Here is a 19,986-nt window from a genome sequence, read left to right as displayed (position 1 = left end):
GTTCTCGTTATGAAGGACGGGTACCGAAACGAGGCACCGTTTCAAATGACGTGAATCGGTGCTCAGTCGGTACTATGGAATTCAGTCGGTACCTTAAAAAGTATCGAATTCGGTACCCATTGCTAATGAGTGATAACTTATTGCCCCGTGCAGAAATGTTCTTTCTTCGTTTTAGTTCGATGTTCACCCTGTACATACCAATGTCCCCACCCCCACCCCCGACACCCTCTAACCTCAGTACCTTTGCCTTTTATTCAGGCCACGAGTTTCCCTTCAGCATCAAGATGAGCCACATTCGGGATGGTGGGAGCGGTGCTGGGCGAGCAGGGAGAGATCCGATGACTCCCACAGACTGCCCTGGAGTTCTGCTGCTGGACCAGTGTCTCCCTCCTGAGACCCAGTGTCAGTTCATCCTCAAACCCAACAAGGTTGTCCACGGACCTCCACAGCTCATAGGTAAGGGTGATTGTTTGGACTTCCAGTTAGAAGAAATTCTACACTTTTTGTTAAGTTTGTCCTCAAGTAGCCACCAGGTGCTGATGCATCAATAAAACATCAGTCTGGAGTTAAAATCAAATGGGAAGTATTGCAATTGCCAATTTTTGCATCCTCATTTGCCGCTATGTGTATCCCTACTGCTTCTGTACACACACACAAAACATGAATAAAACCATCCATTGGTTTTCTGTCAGTGTTTGTCAGGAGTCACATGGAGAGATGTTTGAAATAGTCCCTTATTGTTATGTCACATAAGTAAAATTAGCATAGAACCCTCCCCTCACGCCTGGGGAAGCTTCCACTCTGGATGTAGAGGAGCAGCGACTCCACTCCAAGCCCCTCCTGGACATCCAAGCCAGTGGCGTGCCCAGATCTTTTAAAATGGGGTGGCCCACGTGAGGCACTACTTGGGTGGCACCAATGGTTATGCATTTATTACTTTTTACCCCAAGCCTTTTGTGGACAATGACAAGCCTATTTAAAGGGAATTCAGTGTGGTGGCACCTGGGGTGGCCAATCAGATTCCAAGGGTGGCATTTGCTACCCCAGGCCATTCCCTGGACACGCCCCTGATCCAAGCTCCTCACCTCAGAGCACCTTAACCCCGATTTCACACTAAAAGCATCAGCAGCGCTAAACGGCAGTGGAACGGTTTACTCGTGAACTTTAAATTGGTCCTTTTTGCAACGGGAGAGTCTGGGCAGCGACACGGCTTCCTCGCTGTTCTCTTCGCTGGACTCGCGGTATCACAAGATCCCTCAAGACTTCAGGTCACAGTTTGTTCATGCAATCCGCCACTATTCACTATGTGAGGCACTTTGTGATTCTATGTCTGTGATGAGTGCTATATAAATAAAATGTACTTTACGTTTGATATCGCCGTTCAATGTCATATATGATGTTGTTCCTTTCCACTGCCAGGACATGAAAACACATTGCTGCACTTCTGGAACGATGCTGTGAGTAAAATAAGCCGTTAGGTCACACGTAAGCTTCACATATATGAAATCACATCGTTGCAGTGCTTTTATTTAGAAAATTACCGGGGATTTGACATTGAAACGGTGTGTGATTTCCTGTCTAGCGCTATGCTAACTGCGGAAATTGAGATGTCCTACAAGCGGCTCGTGGCAGAAATAGAACCTGATCCTATCTTTAGCGGCGCAGCGTGCCGCTTCTGGGACGCGGCTGGAAATAGCTGCGTCGCTGCTGGTTTGAAACCCTCCATAGACTATAATGGATTCTATTTGAAGCAGTGACACTGACGTTCCACGCCGCTGATGCTTTCAGTGTGAAACCGGGGTTAGGCCTGGTTCACGCGTCAAGATAATCTTGCCAATTTTTGCCCAGATTCTTCCCTTCCAACAATCTTAAGGAATTACATGATTATCCTAATGGCTCTACAGATAATCCTATCAGATATTCCTGCTGTGTGTGGTGCATTGAGGGTGCTTTGGTCTGCTTGGAGGGATGTTGGGGCCGCTCCGATCACAAATCAGGGGTATTCAACCTTGTTAGATTGTCTTGCTCTTCTCTAAAGTTCTGTTTGATCTCGAGGGGTTTTATGACATTTCTTGTCAAACCTGTGAGTGTGAGTGAAGTCCTTTAGTGTGTAGTTTTTGTTGTGTGTTCGCACACCACACACAGTGAGTGTGATTTTTTTTTATTGCCACGTGTGAGGTCTCAAGTTTTGAAAATTATCCGACAAATAAAAGTTCTGCTGTGTGGCCCAAGCAGGGTAAGGGTGGGCGTGGCCAGCTCCAGCTTGAAACGGCTCATTACGGAAGGTACTGAAACTGTCAAGTATAAAACAGCTGAAATTGTTTCATGTCAGATGGATTTAATGCCCAGAACTTCATAAACATGTTTTGTATCAACCACAGAGCAGTGCTTTGTTGTTGTTGCAGAGGTAGGCCTATAGTATGTTCCCTTTAAATAAAGCCTTGTGGGTAAAAGGCTCTGCCCAGTAAACCTTCTGCAATGAAAACTATTTCTGTTACATGAAAACTGACCAAAGTATCAATAAATGGAATTCTTTATGAAACCACAAACAATTATGACCACATAGAAGTTTAAAAACAGAAGAGAAAGTACTTTTCAGAAAGTGCTCTGCTTACATAATCTATTCTGCTCGTGTTGTCCTGAGAAGGAATCAACAGGTGGGCACAAAGCAAAAGGAGAACGGTGGGAAAGGAAGCGGGTGTTGGGACGAAGGCTGTTCAGAGGAAAGCAAAACATCAGACAATGAGGAAGAAAGCCCCAGAGGGGACAGACGAGTGTGAGAATAGGGAGATGGAAAGTGAAAAGAGATGACACAGCTATTGAGAAAGTCTGAAGGCCAGCAGAGGTGAAGGAAAAAGAAACAACTGACCTTGGGTGATAGAGAGAGAGGAATGTGTGGAGGCAGAAACTGAAAAGGGGACCACAAAAGTGAGCTGGATGGAGGGGGAACGAGATGATGGTGGACAGGAGCGAGGACATACAATGACCAGAATGGGGGGGTGGCATGAGCTTTGAAGAAAAACAAGTTGTGGAGAAGAAGTGTGTGTTTTCCAGTCGGGGAGGCTCCAGTTTGCCAACCACAAGCTTCTCCTCGGATTCTTTTACTTCAAGCATAGCAGCGAGTTACGTAACCTCTCAGTACCAGCCTCACGGCCACGGAGGGCTAATTGCTCACACCTGCGCAGAAAGCTAACGAACGTATGCGTTTGCTGGGTAGAAGCCAGACGAAGGCCCTTTTCAGGCGTTAGTTTTAACGAATCAGGCACAAAAACGGCTCTCAGTCTCAGTTTGGACCCCGAGTTCCTTTATTCTCCCATTGTAAATGTACGGTTTGCAATGAGCATACCAAGAATGGAACACGGCGTCCATGTTTTTGACAGAGACAGAAGGACACTGCACTCAGACCATGACCAATGTTGTTTATCCTCTGCTGGCTGTTGTTGTTACTTGGAGAGTTTTCAGGTTATTTTCTTTCTGTTGTTGGTATTTTCATAAAGTACAGAACATCTCTGAAGGTATTAGCTGCTCAGTCTGTGGTAGAAACAGCCTGGTGGGTGACACCACAAACCTCACCAATCACATATCATTAAAAAGCCATAAATGGCCTCAGGGCTTCATCTTTTGGAGCTGACTGATCCTGGTGGTGAGTCATTACACGTGGTTTATCTTGACGTTTATTTATGGGAGGATTGTTTAGACACTGTTCATGTTGGCTGTGCAGTGTGTGTGTGGTGAGATTTTTGTCTCGACCAGCCAAACTTGGTTTAATATTGCCTTTAAGAGAGTCCTGCAGTCTGTAATGTGTGTCTCCTAATGTAATTGATTATAAACCAACATGAATATTTTGGTCGATATCGATATCCATTGATTTTTCAACACTGGCGAGGCTCTGAAGATGGCGACTGTGTGACGCTGAAACTCAATTCAAGGTTAAAACTTTGCTACGCTGTGAATTAAGCAAGAAAAAAAACAGAGATATAAAAGAAACACAGAAAGAACATAACAAAGAATCAATATCCAATATTAAAGGAACACTTGACAGTTTTGGCTAGCTTTAGCACCCCTTTGTGTCCGTTTAGTAGAACCAAAAGCAAAACTTATGTCCTCACTGTGCGTTCATCTTTACAACACCTTAATCTAACGGCTGAAATGTCTCCCAGCCTTCATTAGTTTCTACAGAAGTGATTCTTCACTAAATCAAACAAATCAACTGTGTTCATGATCTAAAACGACGGTGGCACAGGAGTAAAGTGCTCGCCCCGTAATCGGAAGGTTGCAGGTTCGAGTCCCTGCTCAGTCTGTCGCTGTCGTTGTGTCCTTGGGCAAGACACTTAACGCACGTTGCCTGCTGGTGGTGGTCGGAGGGACCGGTGGCGCCTGTGCTCGGCAGCCTCGCCTCTGTCAGTGCGCCCCAGGGCAGCTGTGGCTGCATCGTAGCTCATCACCATCAGTGTGTGAATGTGTGTGTGAATGGGTGAATGACTGGTTGTGTTGTAAAGCACCTTGGGGGGTTCCAGGACTAGAAGGCGCTATATCAAATACAGGCCATTTACCATTTAAAACATGGAAGCAGACTGCACCCCCAGGCATGTCGGTCATTTTTGTCTAAGTCCAACAGGATGTGGCCTGCTACTCTGAAGTTGCAAGTGTGATATTCTGGCCACAGAAGGTGGTGGGGGTCTGAGTGACGTTCAGTGAACCCTGTAAATGGTCATTTTAGCACAAACTGGCACAAGAAAATGATTTAAAATATGAAAAAGCTTCTAAGTATCCCTTTAATGCTGCTGTCGTGGCCGATAACTGATACTCACCGATATATTATTTGTACCCTAAACCTGTGGCACCATGTAAAGCAACCACACACCCCCCACATGGCCTCTCTACCTCAGGTACACCCCCCCCCCCCACACACACACACACACACACACCACACACACACACACACACACACACACACACACACACACACACACACACACACACACACACACACACACACACACACACACACACACACACAATCGACATCATTATCACTGTGATGACACATAACCAATCAAATACTCTCCGGCTCTTTTTGTATTCGCTAGAGGCCATTTTTGAAGCGGGTTGACCATTAATGCTAACCAGACTTAGATGAGGAGCAACCATTCATGTGTTTCTAACTGCGAATGCTTTTCCTTCTGTAATGGTGTGAATATTAATTTAAGATTTAAATTAATAGCAAAGTTTATTTATTAAACAGAAGATTCAGTAAGATTCTTTTGATTCAATAAACTAGAAATGCAACCCTTTTCTGTGTTTCGTTTCAATAATGAGGCAAGTTTAGAAATGAAGAAATTTGTTTACTAACAATTTTAAACCGAAAGATTTGAAACGACAATCATAAAATGACAATTCATAGATGGCAGTTTTGATGACAATCCTTAACAGCTTTGATATTACTTGTTTAAAAGCAAACCGGTGTTGGATGGAGCTAAAATTGAGAATGATGAGTTTTGAATGCGTGAATGCAGTTCTCAGAAGGTTTCTTTCAGAGGGAATGGAAGGTGTTCTGGATGAAATGATGTTTTGCAGATAACTGAGTTACTTTTAGAGAAAACAGCATCAAACGTCATCTGTCGTGTTCTACCTCACCCAAACAGGCTGACTCTCTTGTGGATCCGGAGATCGGAGGATGGGTTCATCCAAGATGGCACTCGGGGCTGGCAGAGAAGACGCCGAGTGTCCGATGCTCTGGTCCAGAGTGATAGCCGGGTACACGGCTGTACGAAGCGTTTGGCAGATGCACGTTCTCGTATTTAAATGAACTTCAGAAATCAAATGACTCTGGGAGAGTCTTGCGTTAGCTCGTTAGTTTAGTTTGTTCTTTAGCCATTCTTGTTGGCATGACAGAACAGCTTGGCGGAGGTCAGGAGACGGCCGTTCTCCTTTCCTCGTGGTGTTGGTTGAAGAACTGGACGTGAAATCTGTGATGGTTAGTTTTACCAAACTCTCTCAGAACACTCCCCCTCTCTCCGGAAGAAAGCTTGGTCATGCGTCAAAAACATGTGATGCAGTCATTGTTTATCTGAACTCTGTGTTGGCTGAACAAGGGTGAAGGTCTTCTTTGCTGAACACATCTTTAATCATTATAATAATTATCATTATAATACCCAAAGCACAATAATCCATTTCATGTAATTAAGATACCTTCATAATGAACAAAGTGATCATGTTATGATGATTACATTAAACAGTAATAAAATCAATGAATTTATTAATTATTATTTAATTATTACCATCATGGCTTGAAGTGTCCTTCTTCTGACGGAACAGCAGATACTGGTGTTATGATCTTGGCAGACATCGTGGCTCCTTGGGTTAATATGTGGATTCAAAGTACTGTTTGACCCAGCTTGACCCAGCTGGGCAAATGTGACCTTTGGCACAAATCAGAGAGCCTTCATCACGCTACACTACAGAGCAGTAGTGGATTACAGCCATCTTGTGTACTCATTTATATTTTGTCACCTCCTGAGATGTGGCAGCTCACTCTGTTCCCGCTGAACCTTGTTCCAGAGGGGATTCAGGTCGGACGCCACATCAGATTGTTGAATAAAGCGCTCTAAATGAGGCATGCCTTTTGATTTTTCATGGGGCCTTTTTTTGGCCGCGAGATCCTCCACCCGCTTAAAGAATCTTTTGTTTGTTCGAGGCCCACCCTTGGATACAAATCACAACTGCCTAATAAAATAAATGTTATTTCAAGATTGTTGGCAAGTCACTGCAGCTGCAGTTGTGCATCAGAACAATGGCCTGTTAAAAGATTTACCCGAGTACTTCCTGCCAGTTTAGTTATCATTAGTCATTCACTTTTAGGATTTAATGCCTGCCTTTCTCACCATAAAGTCTTTTATATTTAAAACAGGCATGAAGGACAATTTATGATTTAGAACTTGTATTTAGTTTCTTTCTTTTTCATCCTCATTATGTAACAAAGCAAATCTGCATGAACTAATATTCCTCACCTGGCAGAGACGCTGCAGGACATTTACTGTACTTATTAATAATGGTTTCAGTGCACACAGGGGATTCAGACTCTCAGGGCTACTAAGTCATAGCAGGCGTGAGCACGCACCTTCTTCTTTGTCTGTTTACCTGTTTAAAAACACCCATCAGGTCTGTTGATGTCTCACCTGAAATCAGAGCAAGTATTAAAGTACCCTGATTTCTGGTTCGTGTGGGTCATAAAACCATTTGACATCTGCAATAGTTTAGAGCATTGAACCCCAACTGGCAGCCCACAGGCCACATCCGACCCACCAGACCTTTCCGCCTGCCCCCCAACCCTTAGAGCCCTAACATCTTCCAATTGGGGGACTTTGAAGTTTAGCAGCAATATTATTGCCGTGGTGAAGAGAGAGCTGAGTCAGAAGGCGAAGCTCTCAATTTACCGTTCAATCTACGTTCCTACCCTCACCTATCATCCCGAGCTTTGGGTAGTGACCGAAAGAACGAGATCACGGATACAAGCGACTGAAATGAGTATTCTCTGCTGAGTGGCTGGGCTCTCCCTTAGAGATAGGGTGAGAAGCTCAGTCATCCGGGAGGGGCTCGGAGTAGACCCGCTGCTCCTCCACATCAAGAGGAGCCAGTTGAGGTGGCTCGGGCATCTGGTCAGGATGCCTCCTGGACGCCTCCCTGGTGAGGTTTTCCGGGCACGTCCAACCGGGAGGAGGCCTAAAGGTAGACCCAGGACACGCTGGAGGGACTATGTCTCTCACCTGGCCAGGGAACACCTTGGGATTCCCCCAGAGGAGCTGGCCCAAGCGACTGGGGAGAGGGAAGTCTGGGCCTCTCGACTTAGGCTACTGCCCCCGCGACCCGACTCTAGATAAGCGGATGAAAATGAATGGATGGATTATTGTCCCAGATATCAATAATTGTTTAAGTTCTCCAAATACAACTAAAACTACAATCAAAACAGTTTAGATGGAAAGAAAGCCATTTAAAATAATACTAAATTAAGATACAATAATACTTGAATACTTCAGAAGACCATCTGGCCTTCACGGTGTCTGCTGGAAAAACTCTGAACAAAAAAGCTTTCAACAAATGTAGTTGAAGACCCCTGGTTTAGAGTGTGTTTGTGGAAATCCAGTTTTTCTCAGAGGACACCATCCAGAGACAAAAAATGTATTGCACCTTAAGCCCCTCGCCCTACTTCCTTGATTACACCTGGAAAAAACGCCTCTCGTTCGTGATTGTGCACCCCTAGCCGAGCAAATAAAAACAAAAAGAGTTTGTTATCTAAGTTATATTATTAACCTTAATTTCATTTATGGAGTTAAACAAGTGTTCAATAAAACTAGTCTTGTAAACATTCTAGAAATGGTTCTTTCGTTCATTGAGTTGCTGATTAAATTCTTAGGGTGTGTACTCATTCATGCTGAGCACTGTATGTCGTCGTCGTCGTCGTCTTACTCCGCTTATCCGGGTCCGGGTCGCGGGGGCAGCATCCCAACTAGGGAGCTCCAGACCGTCCTCTCCCCGGCCACCTCCACCAGCTCCTCCGGCAGGACCCCAAGGTGTTCCCGGACCAGATTGGAGATGTAACCTCTCCAACGTGTCCTGGGTCGACCCGGGGGCCTCCTGCCGGCAGGACATGCCCGAAACACCTCCCCAGGGAGGCGTCCTGACCAGATGCCCAAACCACCTCAACTGACCCCTGTATGTGTATGTGTGTGTGTGTGTGTATATATATATATATATATATATATATATATAAAATATATAATTTGTTTATTATTATTATGATTATTATAATTTTTTATTAATTTTTTTGCTCCCATTTTTCATGAGCTGAACTCAAACATCTGAAATTAGTGTACAGACCATGGTACATACACAAAACAACCATGACTCTTAAATGTTGTGGTGAAATCTGTCTACATGTGTTAGTGAGCACTTTGACTTTACCACCCATGACTCTCAAATATGAAAGAATGAATCCGCGCTCCACTGACACACTCGAAGCAGGTGCTGAATATTATTTTTCACCAGAAAAGCGCGTTGTTGTCTCTTAATAACAGGCCCCAGACAGAAAGGTACTGTTTCAACTACGGTTCTGACGGAGCGTGCATCTTTCGTGATCATCTTTTGTTTGCTCAGATCTTATCAGTGTTTACCGGCTCTACTTTTACTGTAAGTTTGTTTTGAACCAGAAGTACTCCCAAACTGCAGAAGTCGTGTTGTTTTTAGACAGCGAGTCAGCTGATGCGCGAGCTGCCCTTTTTCTCTCGGTGCGCCGTCCTCCCTGCGGTCACATGACCATTTATGAAAAGTCTCCAAAAGTTGAACAAAACATTTAAAACTATTTAAGTAAAACAGAAAATTCAACCACATTTTAGTTTCATACATTAAATAACTCTTATTTATCTTTTTTTAGTTATTTTTGCTTTATATTTTTTAATCCTGGTCTCCTACATGCAGTTTTTTTTCATGGCGGTATTGGAACTGACATCATTGCTGTGTTTTAATACCGGCTGTATACGGTAATCCCGCCCAAGCCTAGATTCCACTGGAGACTGCGCTCTTGTGCACAATGTCGAGTGCGTCACAGGCACTCTCCTGCCTCATGGAGAATGTGAGAGATACTGCTCAGATGTGCTGATGGAGATATTTTCTTTGTTACCTCCGCGATGTTCTCTGTGCGTAACGTGTAAAATATCTGCCAATAACAAACAAATAAACAAAACGCCTTTTATAAAAACATCTAGGGATGTTCCGATCACGTATTTTTGCTCCCGATCCGATTATTTTCAGAAAAGCATTAAAAAAAATCAAACACATCTAAATTGTCCTTTTAGTTTCACTATAATTTTTTTTATTAAAGGGACATTATGGAAGTTTGACAGCCAAAACATGTATAGAAATAATAAATGTATTCTTCATACATTCTCCTGCAATGCCCTGGTCCTGTAGAATGAGCCCTGGCATTTTTACTGTGATTGTCTGTTTTTCAGTAACATCACAGAAAAAGAGAGCTGCTCGGGTCGAGCAGGCTGCTTCATGCGCGTTCACGCTCAGGCATAGCCCGTAGCATTTGCTATCAGTAGCTTTAGCAGTAGAGAGAGAGGCAGTGCCACTTTGTTGCTGTTCCTATCGCCTAGTGATGAACCTAGCTACATTTCTGAGGACCCTTAGCTACTTTCTGTAGAACTTTCTTCTGGATATTTCCTGCAAATTAGCAACAAAATAGCCAGTTTTGCTCTGAACTGTTCTTTGAACGTTGTTTCAGCTGTCATCAAGGATATAAATGTTAAAGATACAAAGCACATCACTGGCGCTTTAGCTCACCGAGTAAGACATCGGACTCTCATACAGAAGACCCGGGTTCGATTCTGGGTGTGAACATAGTTCATTTAGAGTTTCTTTTTTACATTAATGGTATTTTTTTTACAGTAAGACGCCCAATTTTTTATTTGAGACTCGCCGTACGGCATTGAATTCACAGATAAAAAAGATGTGAGTTCAACTTTCATTTTGGAACAATTTTTCAAGCAAGGGAAGGGAATGATCTGAGCATGCAGGAGGACTGACCCATCATAAACCTTTGTCGGCTGTGCTGAAGAGAAAGGTACAGAACCAAATTATTTAATTAATTAGCTGCACATTCTCCTGTCCTCTGTCCTCCGGGCCCCACACACACACACACACACACACACACACACACACACACACACACACACACACACACACACGGGACTGTCTCAGCTGTTATTTTCGTTAAGGAGTGTGCACGTACAGCATGCTCGCCTCGTGCACGAGCCTACTATTAAAGCTGCCATTACGCTTTTGGCCTGAGGGGGCAATCGCGAGCATAAAAATTCATAAGTCCGTAAAGTCCCTTTAAATAATACTGATTAAATAATTGTTCATATTTTGAATATACTTAAAAGTAGCAGCGCTGCTCTTATTTCAAGTTGTTTACTCCCTCAATATGCAGCTGTGAACCGTGCTCACGTGACAGAGCAGGCAGGTGGAGCCTTCGGCAGGCAGCGTAACTTTTCTCTCCATAACACCTGTAGTTCCAGCGTGCAGCACTGAGAGGCTTAGCAAGAAAATAGCTGTGGCTACATTGTAGCTCATTACCACCAGGTTGTGAATGTGTGTGAATGGATGAATGATTACCTGTGGTGTAAAGCGCTTTGGAGTCCTCTGACTCAGAAAGCTGCGGGTCATTTATCATCGACATGATATCACAGTGCAGTGTGCAGGTTTCTCAAAAATCACATCTAACCCCTGAAAGGGGGAAACTGCTTTGACTTGATCTTGTGGGCCTGTTAGAAAGGTTTGCACTGTTTAATGCAGAATTTATAAACTATAATAAAAAATACTAACATGTGCAGTTGGCCCTGCACTTGTTAGGAGCTTTCTCATCTCCAGCTGAAGTTCTCTTTGACTCCTCCTCTACAGAACCTGGTCAGCAGAAGTCCTTTAAGAGAAAAAGGTCACTGATCAACTGGCCTTTCTGGAGGGGCTCCAACCCTCAGCTGGATGGCCTGCCTCTGTCCCCGTCGCTGCTCTCCCCCTCTCAGGGTCGGCTCTTTGGACGACCCCTGAGCTCCGTGTGCTCCTCAGATCATGGCCTGCCTAAGCCTGTCATGGTGAGCAGAGTAAAGGTCACCTGGACCAGCCAGACTGGTCGAGACCTCATCTCGACTCGTCGTAGGATGAGTGTTTTAGCGTCGACTGTGAACGTTTGTTTTTCTCCTTATAAAACCGATTTCATTACTTACATTTGATGCAATTTTTTCTTAATGCTTCCTTAAGGACATGTTGGGGTTTCTGTATCTGGAGGGGCCTTACACAAGGGGCATCTTCAGGCGCTCGGCTGGGGCAAAAGCCTGCAGGGAGCTCCGAGACAGCCTGGACAGCGGGACGGAGGAGCTGGAGATCGCACACCAGTCCGTGTTCGTCATTGCTGCTGTCCTCAAGGTAACGCTGTCAGCCACACACCGCTCGCACGACTGATGTGAGTCCAGAGTCACCTGAGTGCAGACAGGCTAATTTGTCTGTGCTCAGCCAGGCAGGCAGCCAGTCACTCTCACAAGGTGCAGCTTTGTTCAGGATGCAGGCGCTACGCTGTCGGGCTCCCAGGGAGCAGCTCGGGCGTCTGATGTTCCTCAGCTTAAACAGAAGCTTATGTTTATCTATTATGGTATATGGAGGAAACAGAGTCTCACAACTTGAAATGTTATTTAATGACATCAACAACAATGATTTAGAGCAAGTTCAAGCTTGACTGACAGAAGAGCCAGATTTACAGAAGATCATTGTATTTTGTTGACAGGAGTTCCTGAGAAACATCCCGGGGAGCCTGCTGTGTGTGGATCTGTACGAGCAGTGGATGGATGCGATGGAGGTGGAAGGAGGAGAGGAGAGGGGGGCAGCCGTTCAGAGGTAGGAGCTTCTGCTAAAGCTCTATTAGGCAACGTCTGACAGCAGTAATGATCCTCCTCCTGCTGCAGGTTGCTGAACCTCCTTCCCAGTGAGAACCTGCAGCTGCTGCAGCATGTGATCGCTGTGCTGCACTGTATTCAGGGCCACGCCCACGACAACCAGATGAACGCCTTCAACCTGTCTGTCTGTATTGCTCCCAGCATGCTTTGGCCTCCTGCCCCGAGCAGCCCTGAGATGGAGGGCGAGGCCACAAAAAGGGTGAGAAGACATGCAGATTAATCCAACTGAACAATAAAACAGCCGACCCAACAGTTTGTGTCCAGACTGTCAGACTCAGTGGAGCTAAATGCTTCCCTGTGTTTCCTGCCTTCATGGTATGTAACACAGGGCTGCTCCTTATTAAACCTCAGTAGTACCAATCTCCTCATCTCACTACAAGAATGCGAGTGTGTTTCCCAGAGTCGTCGTCAGATCTGTTACCGGGGCAACCAAGTTCGCTCGAGTGAGAGTAGAGAGACCTGCGCAGACGGTGTGCAAACGCTGAGGAATTTAACGTCAGTGAATCAATGCAAACACATTTCTTCAGCATGTGTGTGTGTGTGTGTGTGTGTGTGTGTGTGTGTGTGTGTGTGTGTGTGTGTGTGTGTGTGTGTGTGTGTGTGTGTGTGTGTGTGTGTGTGTGTGTGTGTGTGTGTGTGTGTGAAATCACTGAAAACACCCCTCTTTGTCTGTCCTCACACACACACACACACACACACACACACACACACACACACACACACACACACACACACACACACACACACACACACACACGATTGTCAGCTGAATAGACCATGACACCCACAAACTCGAGGCGGTTTGTTCCTACATCCTCTGGGTGTTTGTGTCTCTCTGAGGACAGTCGTCCTTTTTCTGGGAGGAGACAAAAGCAAAGTTAAGGACATACAGTAATTTGGTCCCAGCTGGCGTCCTGAGCTCTTGGCTGAGTTGTGACTGCTCTCTGAGCTCGTCAGGAGACACGTGGACTCGGCGTTTCAGCAGATCCGGTTGTGTCTGTTTCTCCTTCATGCAGCGTATAATTTAAATGTTCCTAGTTGTGTAGGAGCTTTAGAGGTAATTGCAGCTTTAGTTTGTGTTGCATTTTTACCCTTTCTGCTTCATGTTGCTGTTTTAAACCATATTGATCCAAACTACTACATGCGTGCTTTAACAGATGAAATATTTGCCAATGACCGATTTTTTTCACCCCTTCTGAACGGCTTAAAGAGGCTAAGATAACACCCTGCAGAGATAAGGAAGGAGCTGCTGATGGATGGATGAGTGTGAGCCTCCTGGATGCCCACAGGCTCTCTCCAGCATTGAGCTTTATCACGTAGCAGCCCTCACCAAGCGACAGGAAGGAATTCTGGAGAAGCAGTAGCAGACGAGTAGGAAAATAAAAGGAGATTGTGATTGGCGGGGGGTCAGGGACAGATTGGTTTTGTTGATACATCTATCCTCCTCCTTTACCTCCAGACATGATCAGATGTTTAGTTCCTGCCAAGTTAAATGTTCTCATGCGCCTAGCTGCCAATAGTGTCCCCAATGCTGACCCCCCCAGGAAAAGACAGTGTTAACATACTTACCTCCTATCTTAACTCAAAAGAACAAAAACAACAACAACTACACTTAAACAAACACAAGATAACCTCCTCTCCCCCTCTCTCTCTTCAGTCAGTAATGGGCCATTCCCATCTGTACCGGGTCGGCCCGGGCCGGGTAGCGTAGGTTGTTTACATATCTGGGTGGCCTGGTATTTTTCCAGGCCAACCAAGGCTCATTCTCAGCCCTCTTCTCGAGGGGTCCGCTTCAGGCCGACCAGGGCCAACACACCCACTGCTGACAGCAAATTCACACCTTCCATTAGAGCAAGCCTCTGATTGGTGGGTCGAATCAGCCCACATGGGCTTAAGACAAGGATGTGTGGAATCAACCGGGCCAGGCTGGGGCCAACTGGGGCTACCCGGCCCGGGCCGACCCGATACAGATGGGAATGGCCCATTAGTTTCTCCCTCAGTAGAGCTGATTAAGCACACCAGGAAATGATCATGGCTGCCTATGGATGCGCTTCCATGGCAACACTTAAACCAATGACCTCAGAAGGAAAGGAGTGATGATCACCAATAAATCAACTTAACTTAAAGTAATTTATAGATTACCAAGCTTATTTGACCTAAAACACAGACATACAGGATTAGACAGAAACAAGAGACATAACTATTAGTGAGGAGATAAATCCCTCACTCAGACTCAGACTGTACATTTATCTTATTTCTTCAAGACATAAATGAACAACACAATAAAAATATGCAATTAATGAGTAAAGAAGTAATCTGAGTAAAAAAAGTACATATGTTCTGCTGCTCACCATTATTTTGTGAACACAGCAGCAGGTGAATTAAACAAATAAATGATGTAAAAACAAGTTTTGAAATAACTGAAATGTATTTTTCTGAAATGTTTTTGTTAGTAAAATTTGAGTAAAATGTTTTGGATACGTACTGTTTTTTTTAAAGATGTATTTTATTTATTGATTTATTTTTTAAATAAACACGAATAAAGCAACAATACATCGCCACAGGCTAAACTCTCCGAGAGTTACCACAAGGGCCAGTTTGGTGTGCCACCCCAAAAATGTATTTGGTCCCGTCGGGCCGCCCTCGTTCTGGACGCGCCCCTGCTAGCTGCAGAAGAAACCCAAATCCTCCTTCGTCCGGTTGGGTTGTGGAATCAAATGGCAAGAAAATGTGCACATTTTAAGTCTAAATGTGAACGCTCAGCGCTGTTGCAACAGGTGTTGACCCTGACCAGGCCACGCGGGTAGCAAGATGTAATTCTAACAACATTCTTGTTGCTGTAAACAATAAAATTGTAATCAAGCGTGATCTCATAGTGGGTTGAGTCACAAACCGACGCCGTCTGTGTTTGTGTGTTTGTCTCAGAGGCACGGCCACAGCGGGAAACCCAACCTGTGTAGAAACACGGCCTGCAGAGACTCTTGGGCAGACGGCACCGATGGGGAGTCTCCAGCACGAAACAACTTGGCCGTTTGCCGACTCTTAGTGTCGGCGGACGTCAGCAGCGTTTAGCAAATTCTGTCTGTTTAGTTTAAAAGGCGTGCCTTTGCTCTAGTTGTGCGATTTGTTTGTAGACCGGGTCCAACTGGTCTGATGGTCCTCATAAAGCAGATGCTGCTTTAAGGGAATGGAACATTTTTCCAAAAGTTAAAAAACTCTGTAAAATATGCTTAGAGGCTGTTGGAAGCATTTCCAATGACCTGCTGCTGAGGAATGCAGATACTCTTTAAGGACCTGGCAGATTGACGTCAGAGCAGCACAAACATCCTTCAAGATAGTGCAGGACATTAAAATGTGTAACGTTTCACAGATAAATGCACTTAGGTCTCAGTTTCTGGGAAAGAGCCGTTTCTACTGCAGCAGCTGTAAGTCAAACAGAAACCAGGCGTGGATGACTTTTACATTTTTTTGTGTTTGAGAAGTAAAACCCGAGCTGTGGCTGATTGGATGATTGAATCCATTGTTTCTTGTCGCAGGTGTGTGAGCTCGTCCGTTTCCTCATCGAGAACTGCAGCAGCGTTCTGGGAGACATTACCTCGCTGTTCAGAGACTTCAGCCAGAAGAGCAACAGTGACCATGGATCTGGTAGGAGAACAGGACAGAAGGACCTCTGTGTGATAAACCTTTGCTCGGGTGACCGCGGCTGTCTGAAATGGAGAACCGATGCTAATGTCTGAGCCGTTTTGAGACTCCACTGGTCTGCTGTTTGTCACCAACAGCGAGAGAAAAGCTGAAAGTTTCCAGATATTTATAACAATCTTCAAAACACCCCCCCCCCCCCCCCATCTTCACTTCTTTAGCCACGTCTTTCCTTCATCCTTCGCTCACCCGCTTGTCTTTCCTTTCACAGATGTCTCTTCCTTCCAAATGAACGACTCGTCCTACGACAGTCTGGAGAACGAGCTGAACGACGATCCGGAGTCTCCCTGCCGGGAACAGCTGCTGCTCCGTGACAAGACCAAGCCCGACAGCCGAAGCCGCGATTCTGTCATCACCCTTAGTGATGGCGACCCCGATCCGGACCCTGACTCGGACCTCCTCCTGCAGCTCCCTCCTCTGGCTCGACCCAGGAGGTTCAGCCCTGCGGTGCGACCGCCCCGAAGCCGCCAGGCCAGTGGTTCTTCACAGTGTCCCAGAAGACTCCGGAGGAGTTCAGAGCCTGCCTTACCTCTGGCGACTGTGGCGTCTTCAAGCTGTATAACAGTCAGTGCAGAGGACTGCCACTTCCCAGTGAGGAAGGCGAGTTACGACGCTGCCATGGAGGGGGGAGGCGAGGATGAAGACGAGGTTTTTCTGGAGCAGGGGCTCAACAGGCTGCAGCTGAAGGAGACGAGGAAAGATGAGCACAGAGAAGCCAACGGTGGGCAGAGGAGGACGAAGCATGGACCTCCTCCTCCACTGCGACTAGATGCTAGCTGCTCCAGTCTGTCGTCACCAGCCACCTCTCCAACAGGCTCCTCCCTCAGCTCTTTAGACTCCGCCTTTTCACAATACTCTACAGACTACGCTACCAATGGAGTAGTTCCACAGAAGTCTCCCGGGGACTCACCACCACAAAGGGAAGCCCTGCCTCACTGGCCTCAGTCTGCCCATCGGACCGGCAAACCCCCCTCCTCCCACTCGCACGGCCTCCACCCGAACACGTGGCTTAAAAAGGACCGCTGCCTGTCTCTAAGGCAACCCGAGAGTGGGCGCACTGACGACTTACCCGATTTAAACCGCAATTCCAGTCCAACCGCTAACAGCATTTCAGCTACGGTCCAGGAGGGTGTGGCAGTGGGTCAAAGTCACCAGCGGAGATCCAGCAGCCCTCCGTCCTACCAGCAGGCGCTGCTGCAGCTGCAGCGGAACCGCTCTCCTTTCTACAAAGGGACAGAAAAACCGCTCACCGTCAAAGAGCTGCGAAAACTCCACGATCCGTCCTGCAAACACTCCAGCCCTGCTGATCCCAAACCACACACAGGAAGTGAGGTCACACAGGGACAGGTAGGGACTGAGTGGGTGGTGCTGCCCCCACAAAGTGTTTTCTATGGACAGAGTTCCACCACCCTGGTCCTCCAGAGACCAAAATCCCACTCTCATTGTCCCGGAGTGGACAGTCTCAAAGGGAGAAAGACTCTCCCCCGCAGAGCCTCAGAACCTGCCAAGGTCAGCGCTTATTCCGAATCCCCGACAAGCCTCCCGCTGGTCAGTCAGGTCCAAGACCACGAGCTGAGAATATCAGAGGAGCCCAATTGCTCCAAACCACACACCTGCCTTTCTCCCTCTGCCACCCGGGTGGTCAGGGACTACTTTTCCTCACAGGGTCAGGCAGATGCTAATTCCTCCCTTCGGAGGAGTCAGGAAGTGGCGCTAGCTATCGTACAGGGTAAGAAGGAGTGGGAGAGCAGGAGGTGCAGCGACCCGCACCTGGACGATTTTGAACAGCTGTTTTTTGCAGAAGAGTCATACGTGTAATTAAGACCTTTAGTCTGGGCGGGTTGTACAATAAGAGAGCATTCTGATCAGATGTGATTATCTTCCATGTAAGTTGCATATCAGTGTGGTGGTACGTCAGGTTTTACCAGTACAGGTGGGGTCTGCCTCGTCACCAACCAGCAGAGACGACGGCAGCTCTCCCCTCAGCAAACACTTCATGAAGAAAGTTTGGAGGATTTTCAGATAATTATTTTACGTGATGACTGTCGTTACTCTCGTGTTGCCATAGTGATGACTGTCGTTACTCTCGTGTTGCCATATAGAATCCTCCCGTCTGCCTGTCTATGGCGCGGTATGGGGGCCAAAATTAAGACTACTGCCCAGCATCAGGAGGCTATATAAATTCCGAAGCAAACTACTGATCTGATTAATGATAAGCTGGAGCCGGTAACTGAGAGGCTGGCACTGCTAACTGAGAAATAGCACCTTTACCGACGTTATTACTAGATACGCTAGGGACTATCAGCCCTCGGCTGGTCATTGACTGGTTCACACACTCCCTTTGCTGTCTATTAGCATGGATAAGCTAGCGTTAGCCTGGACGGGCTGGTGTTAGCATTGGAAAGGCTAGCCATTAGCGTGCCTAGGCTGGCCACTAGCTGGATTTCCTACCTCCTCGACGGACCATTAGTATGGATAGGCTGGCGTTAGCATTGGAAAGGCTAGCCATTAGCGTGCCTGGGCTGGCCACTAGCTGGATTTCCTACCTCCTCGACGGACCATTAGTATGGATAGGCTGGCGTTAGCATCGGAGAGGCTAGCCATTAGCATATCTCAGAGTCACTAGTCAGCTAGTGGCCAGCCTAGGCACGCTAGTGGCTAGCCTCTCCGATGCTAACGCCAGCCTATCCATGCTAATGGTCTGTCAAGGGGATAGGAAATCCAGCTAGCGGCCAGCTTAGGCACGCAAATGGCTAGCCTCTCCAATGCTAACACCAGCCCGTCCAGGCTAACGCTAGCCTATCCATGCTAATAGACAGCAGAGGGAGTGTGTGAACCAGTCAATGACCAGCCGAGGGCTGCTATTCCCTAGTGTATCTAGTAATAACTCCGGTAAAGGTGCTATTCCTCAGTAAGCAGCACCAGCCTCTCAGTTACCGGCGCCAACTTATCATTAATCAGATCAGTAGTTTGCTTCAGAATTTATATAGCCTCCTGCTGCTGGGCAGTAACCTTAATTTTGGCGCCATACTGCGCCATAACTGTCCTGTTCATGACGCTTTAACATTAGTGCTGCTAAGTTTTAGAGGTTTACTTTTAAATGACAGTAAACCAAGTCTTATTCCGATGTATTGACATAAAAACAGCATCTGCTCAGTTTCCTGCCTATATTTACATATTTATGCAACAGTTTCACATAACAGCACTGTAAATTAAAGCCATTTTATGTTAAGTCTTGTCCCAAAATGTTCTTTATTCTAAATATCTCCACCATGTATAGCTGTGCATACTTGTGTATAATTCTCTTTACTCCATAGCATCTTTGTGTTGTGTATAAATGTGCATATTTAACATACAGATAAATTTATATTATATGATCCTAATCATTTGTGCAACAGAAAACCATCTGAGTATTTTTGTACATGCCGTGCTGCTGCCGTCTCTACGTGTATTTGCTGTAAAACGCAGCAGTTGTATAGAGTCGGTGATTCTAATAAACATTGCTCCTGGTAAATGACTCCTTTCAGTCCCAAAGTGAGTTTATTTCCAACTTTGTTCATTGGATTTCGAATGCGTTGCCTCCTAGGGAAGGTTTGTACATGGGGGACTAAGAAGAAGAAATGAGGGCAGACCAGAAATGAATCGAGAGAAAATGTGGCTTTGTGTTGGACTAAAACTGACACCATTCTGAGTTGGGAGAACAAATAATCTCATTAAAGACGTGCGGTGTTCCTGATCTTTATAAATCACATGCAGCAGCTTCATCATGCCAACAAACTTG

The 19,986-nt window shown here is 46.0% G+C and overlaps 1 protein-coding gene across 2 annotated transcripts in view; it reads left to right on the top strand.

Annotated features, from left to right (window-relative positions):
• Positions 1–18,914, top strand: part of arhgap20 (Rho GTPase activating protein 20) — a 68,083-nt gene extending 49,169 nt beyond the window's left edge. Inside the window, exons 9-15 of one of the 2 annotated variants that reach the window (XM_054746619.2) lie at positions 259–456; positions 11,461–11,651; positions 11,818–11,982; positions 12,338–12,447; positions 12,516–12,705; positions 16,043–16,151; positions 16,417–18,914. In XM_054746619.2, coding sequence (XP_054602594.1) covers positions 259–456; positions 11,461–11,651; positions 11,818–11,982; positions 12,338–12,447; positions 12,516–12,705; positions 16,043–16,151; positions 16,417–18,023 — 2,570 coding nt within the window. In that variant the 3' untranslated portion in view covers positions 18,024–18,914. The remainder of the gene's footprint in view (positions 1–258; positions 457–11,460; positions 11,652–11,817; positions 11,983–12,337; positions 12,448–12,515; positions 12,706–16,042; positions 16,152–16,416) is intronic. The other variant, XM_054746620.2, reaches the window with a different exon arrangement.
• The last annotated feature ends 1,072 nt before the right edge of the window (positions 18,915–19,986 follow it).

The sequence above is a fragment of the Nothobranchius furzeri genome, chromosome 14 (genome assembly GCF_043380555.1).
Source record: "Nothobranchius furzeri strain GRZ-AD chromosome 14, NfurGRZ-RIMD1, whole genome shotgun sequence".
Taxonomy (NCBI): Eukaryota; Metazoa; Chordata; class Actinopteri; order Cyprinodontiformes; family Nothobranchiidae; genus Nothobranchius; species Nothobranchius furzeri.
This window is presented reverse-complemented; position numbering and strand designations above follow the sequence as displayed.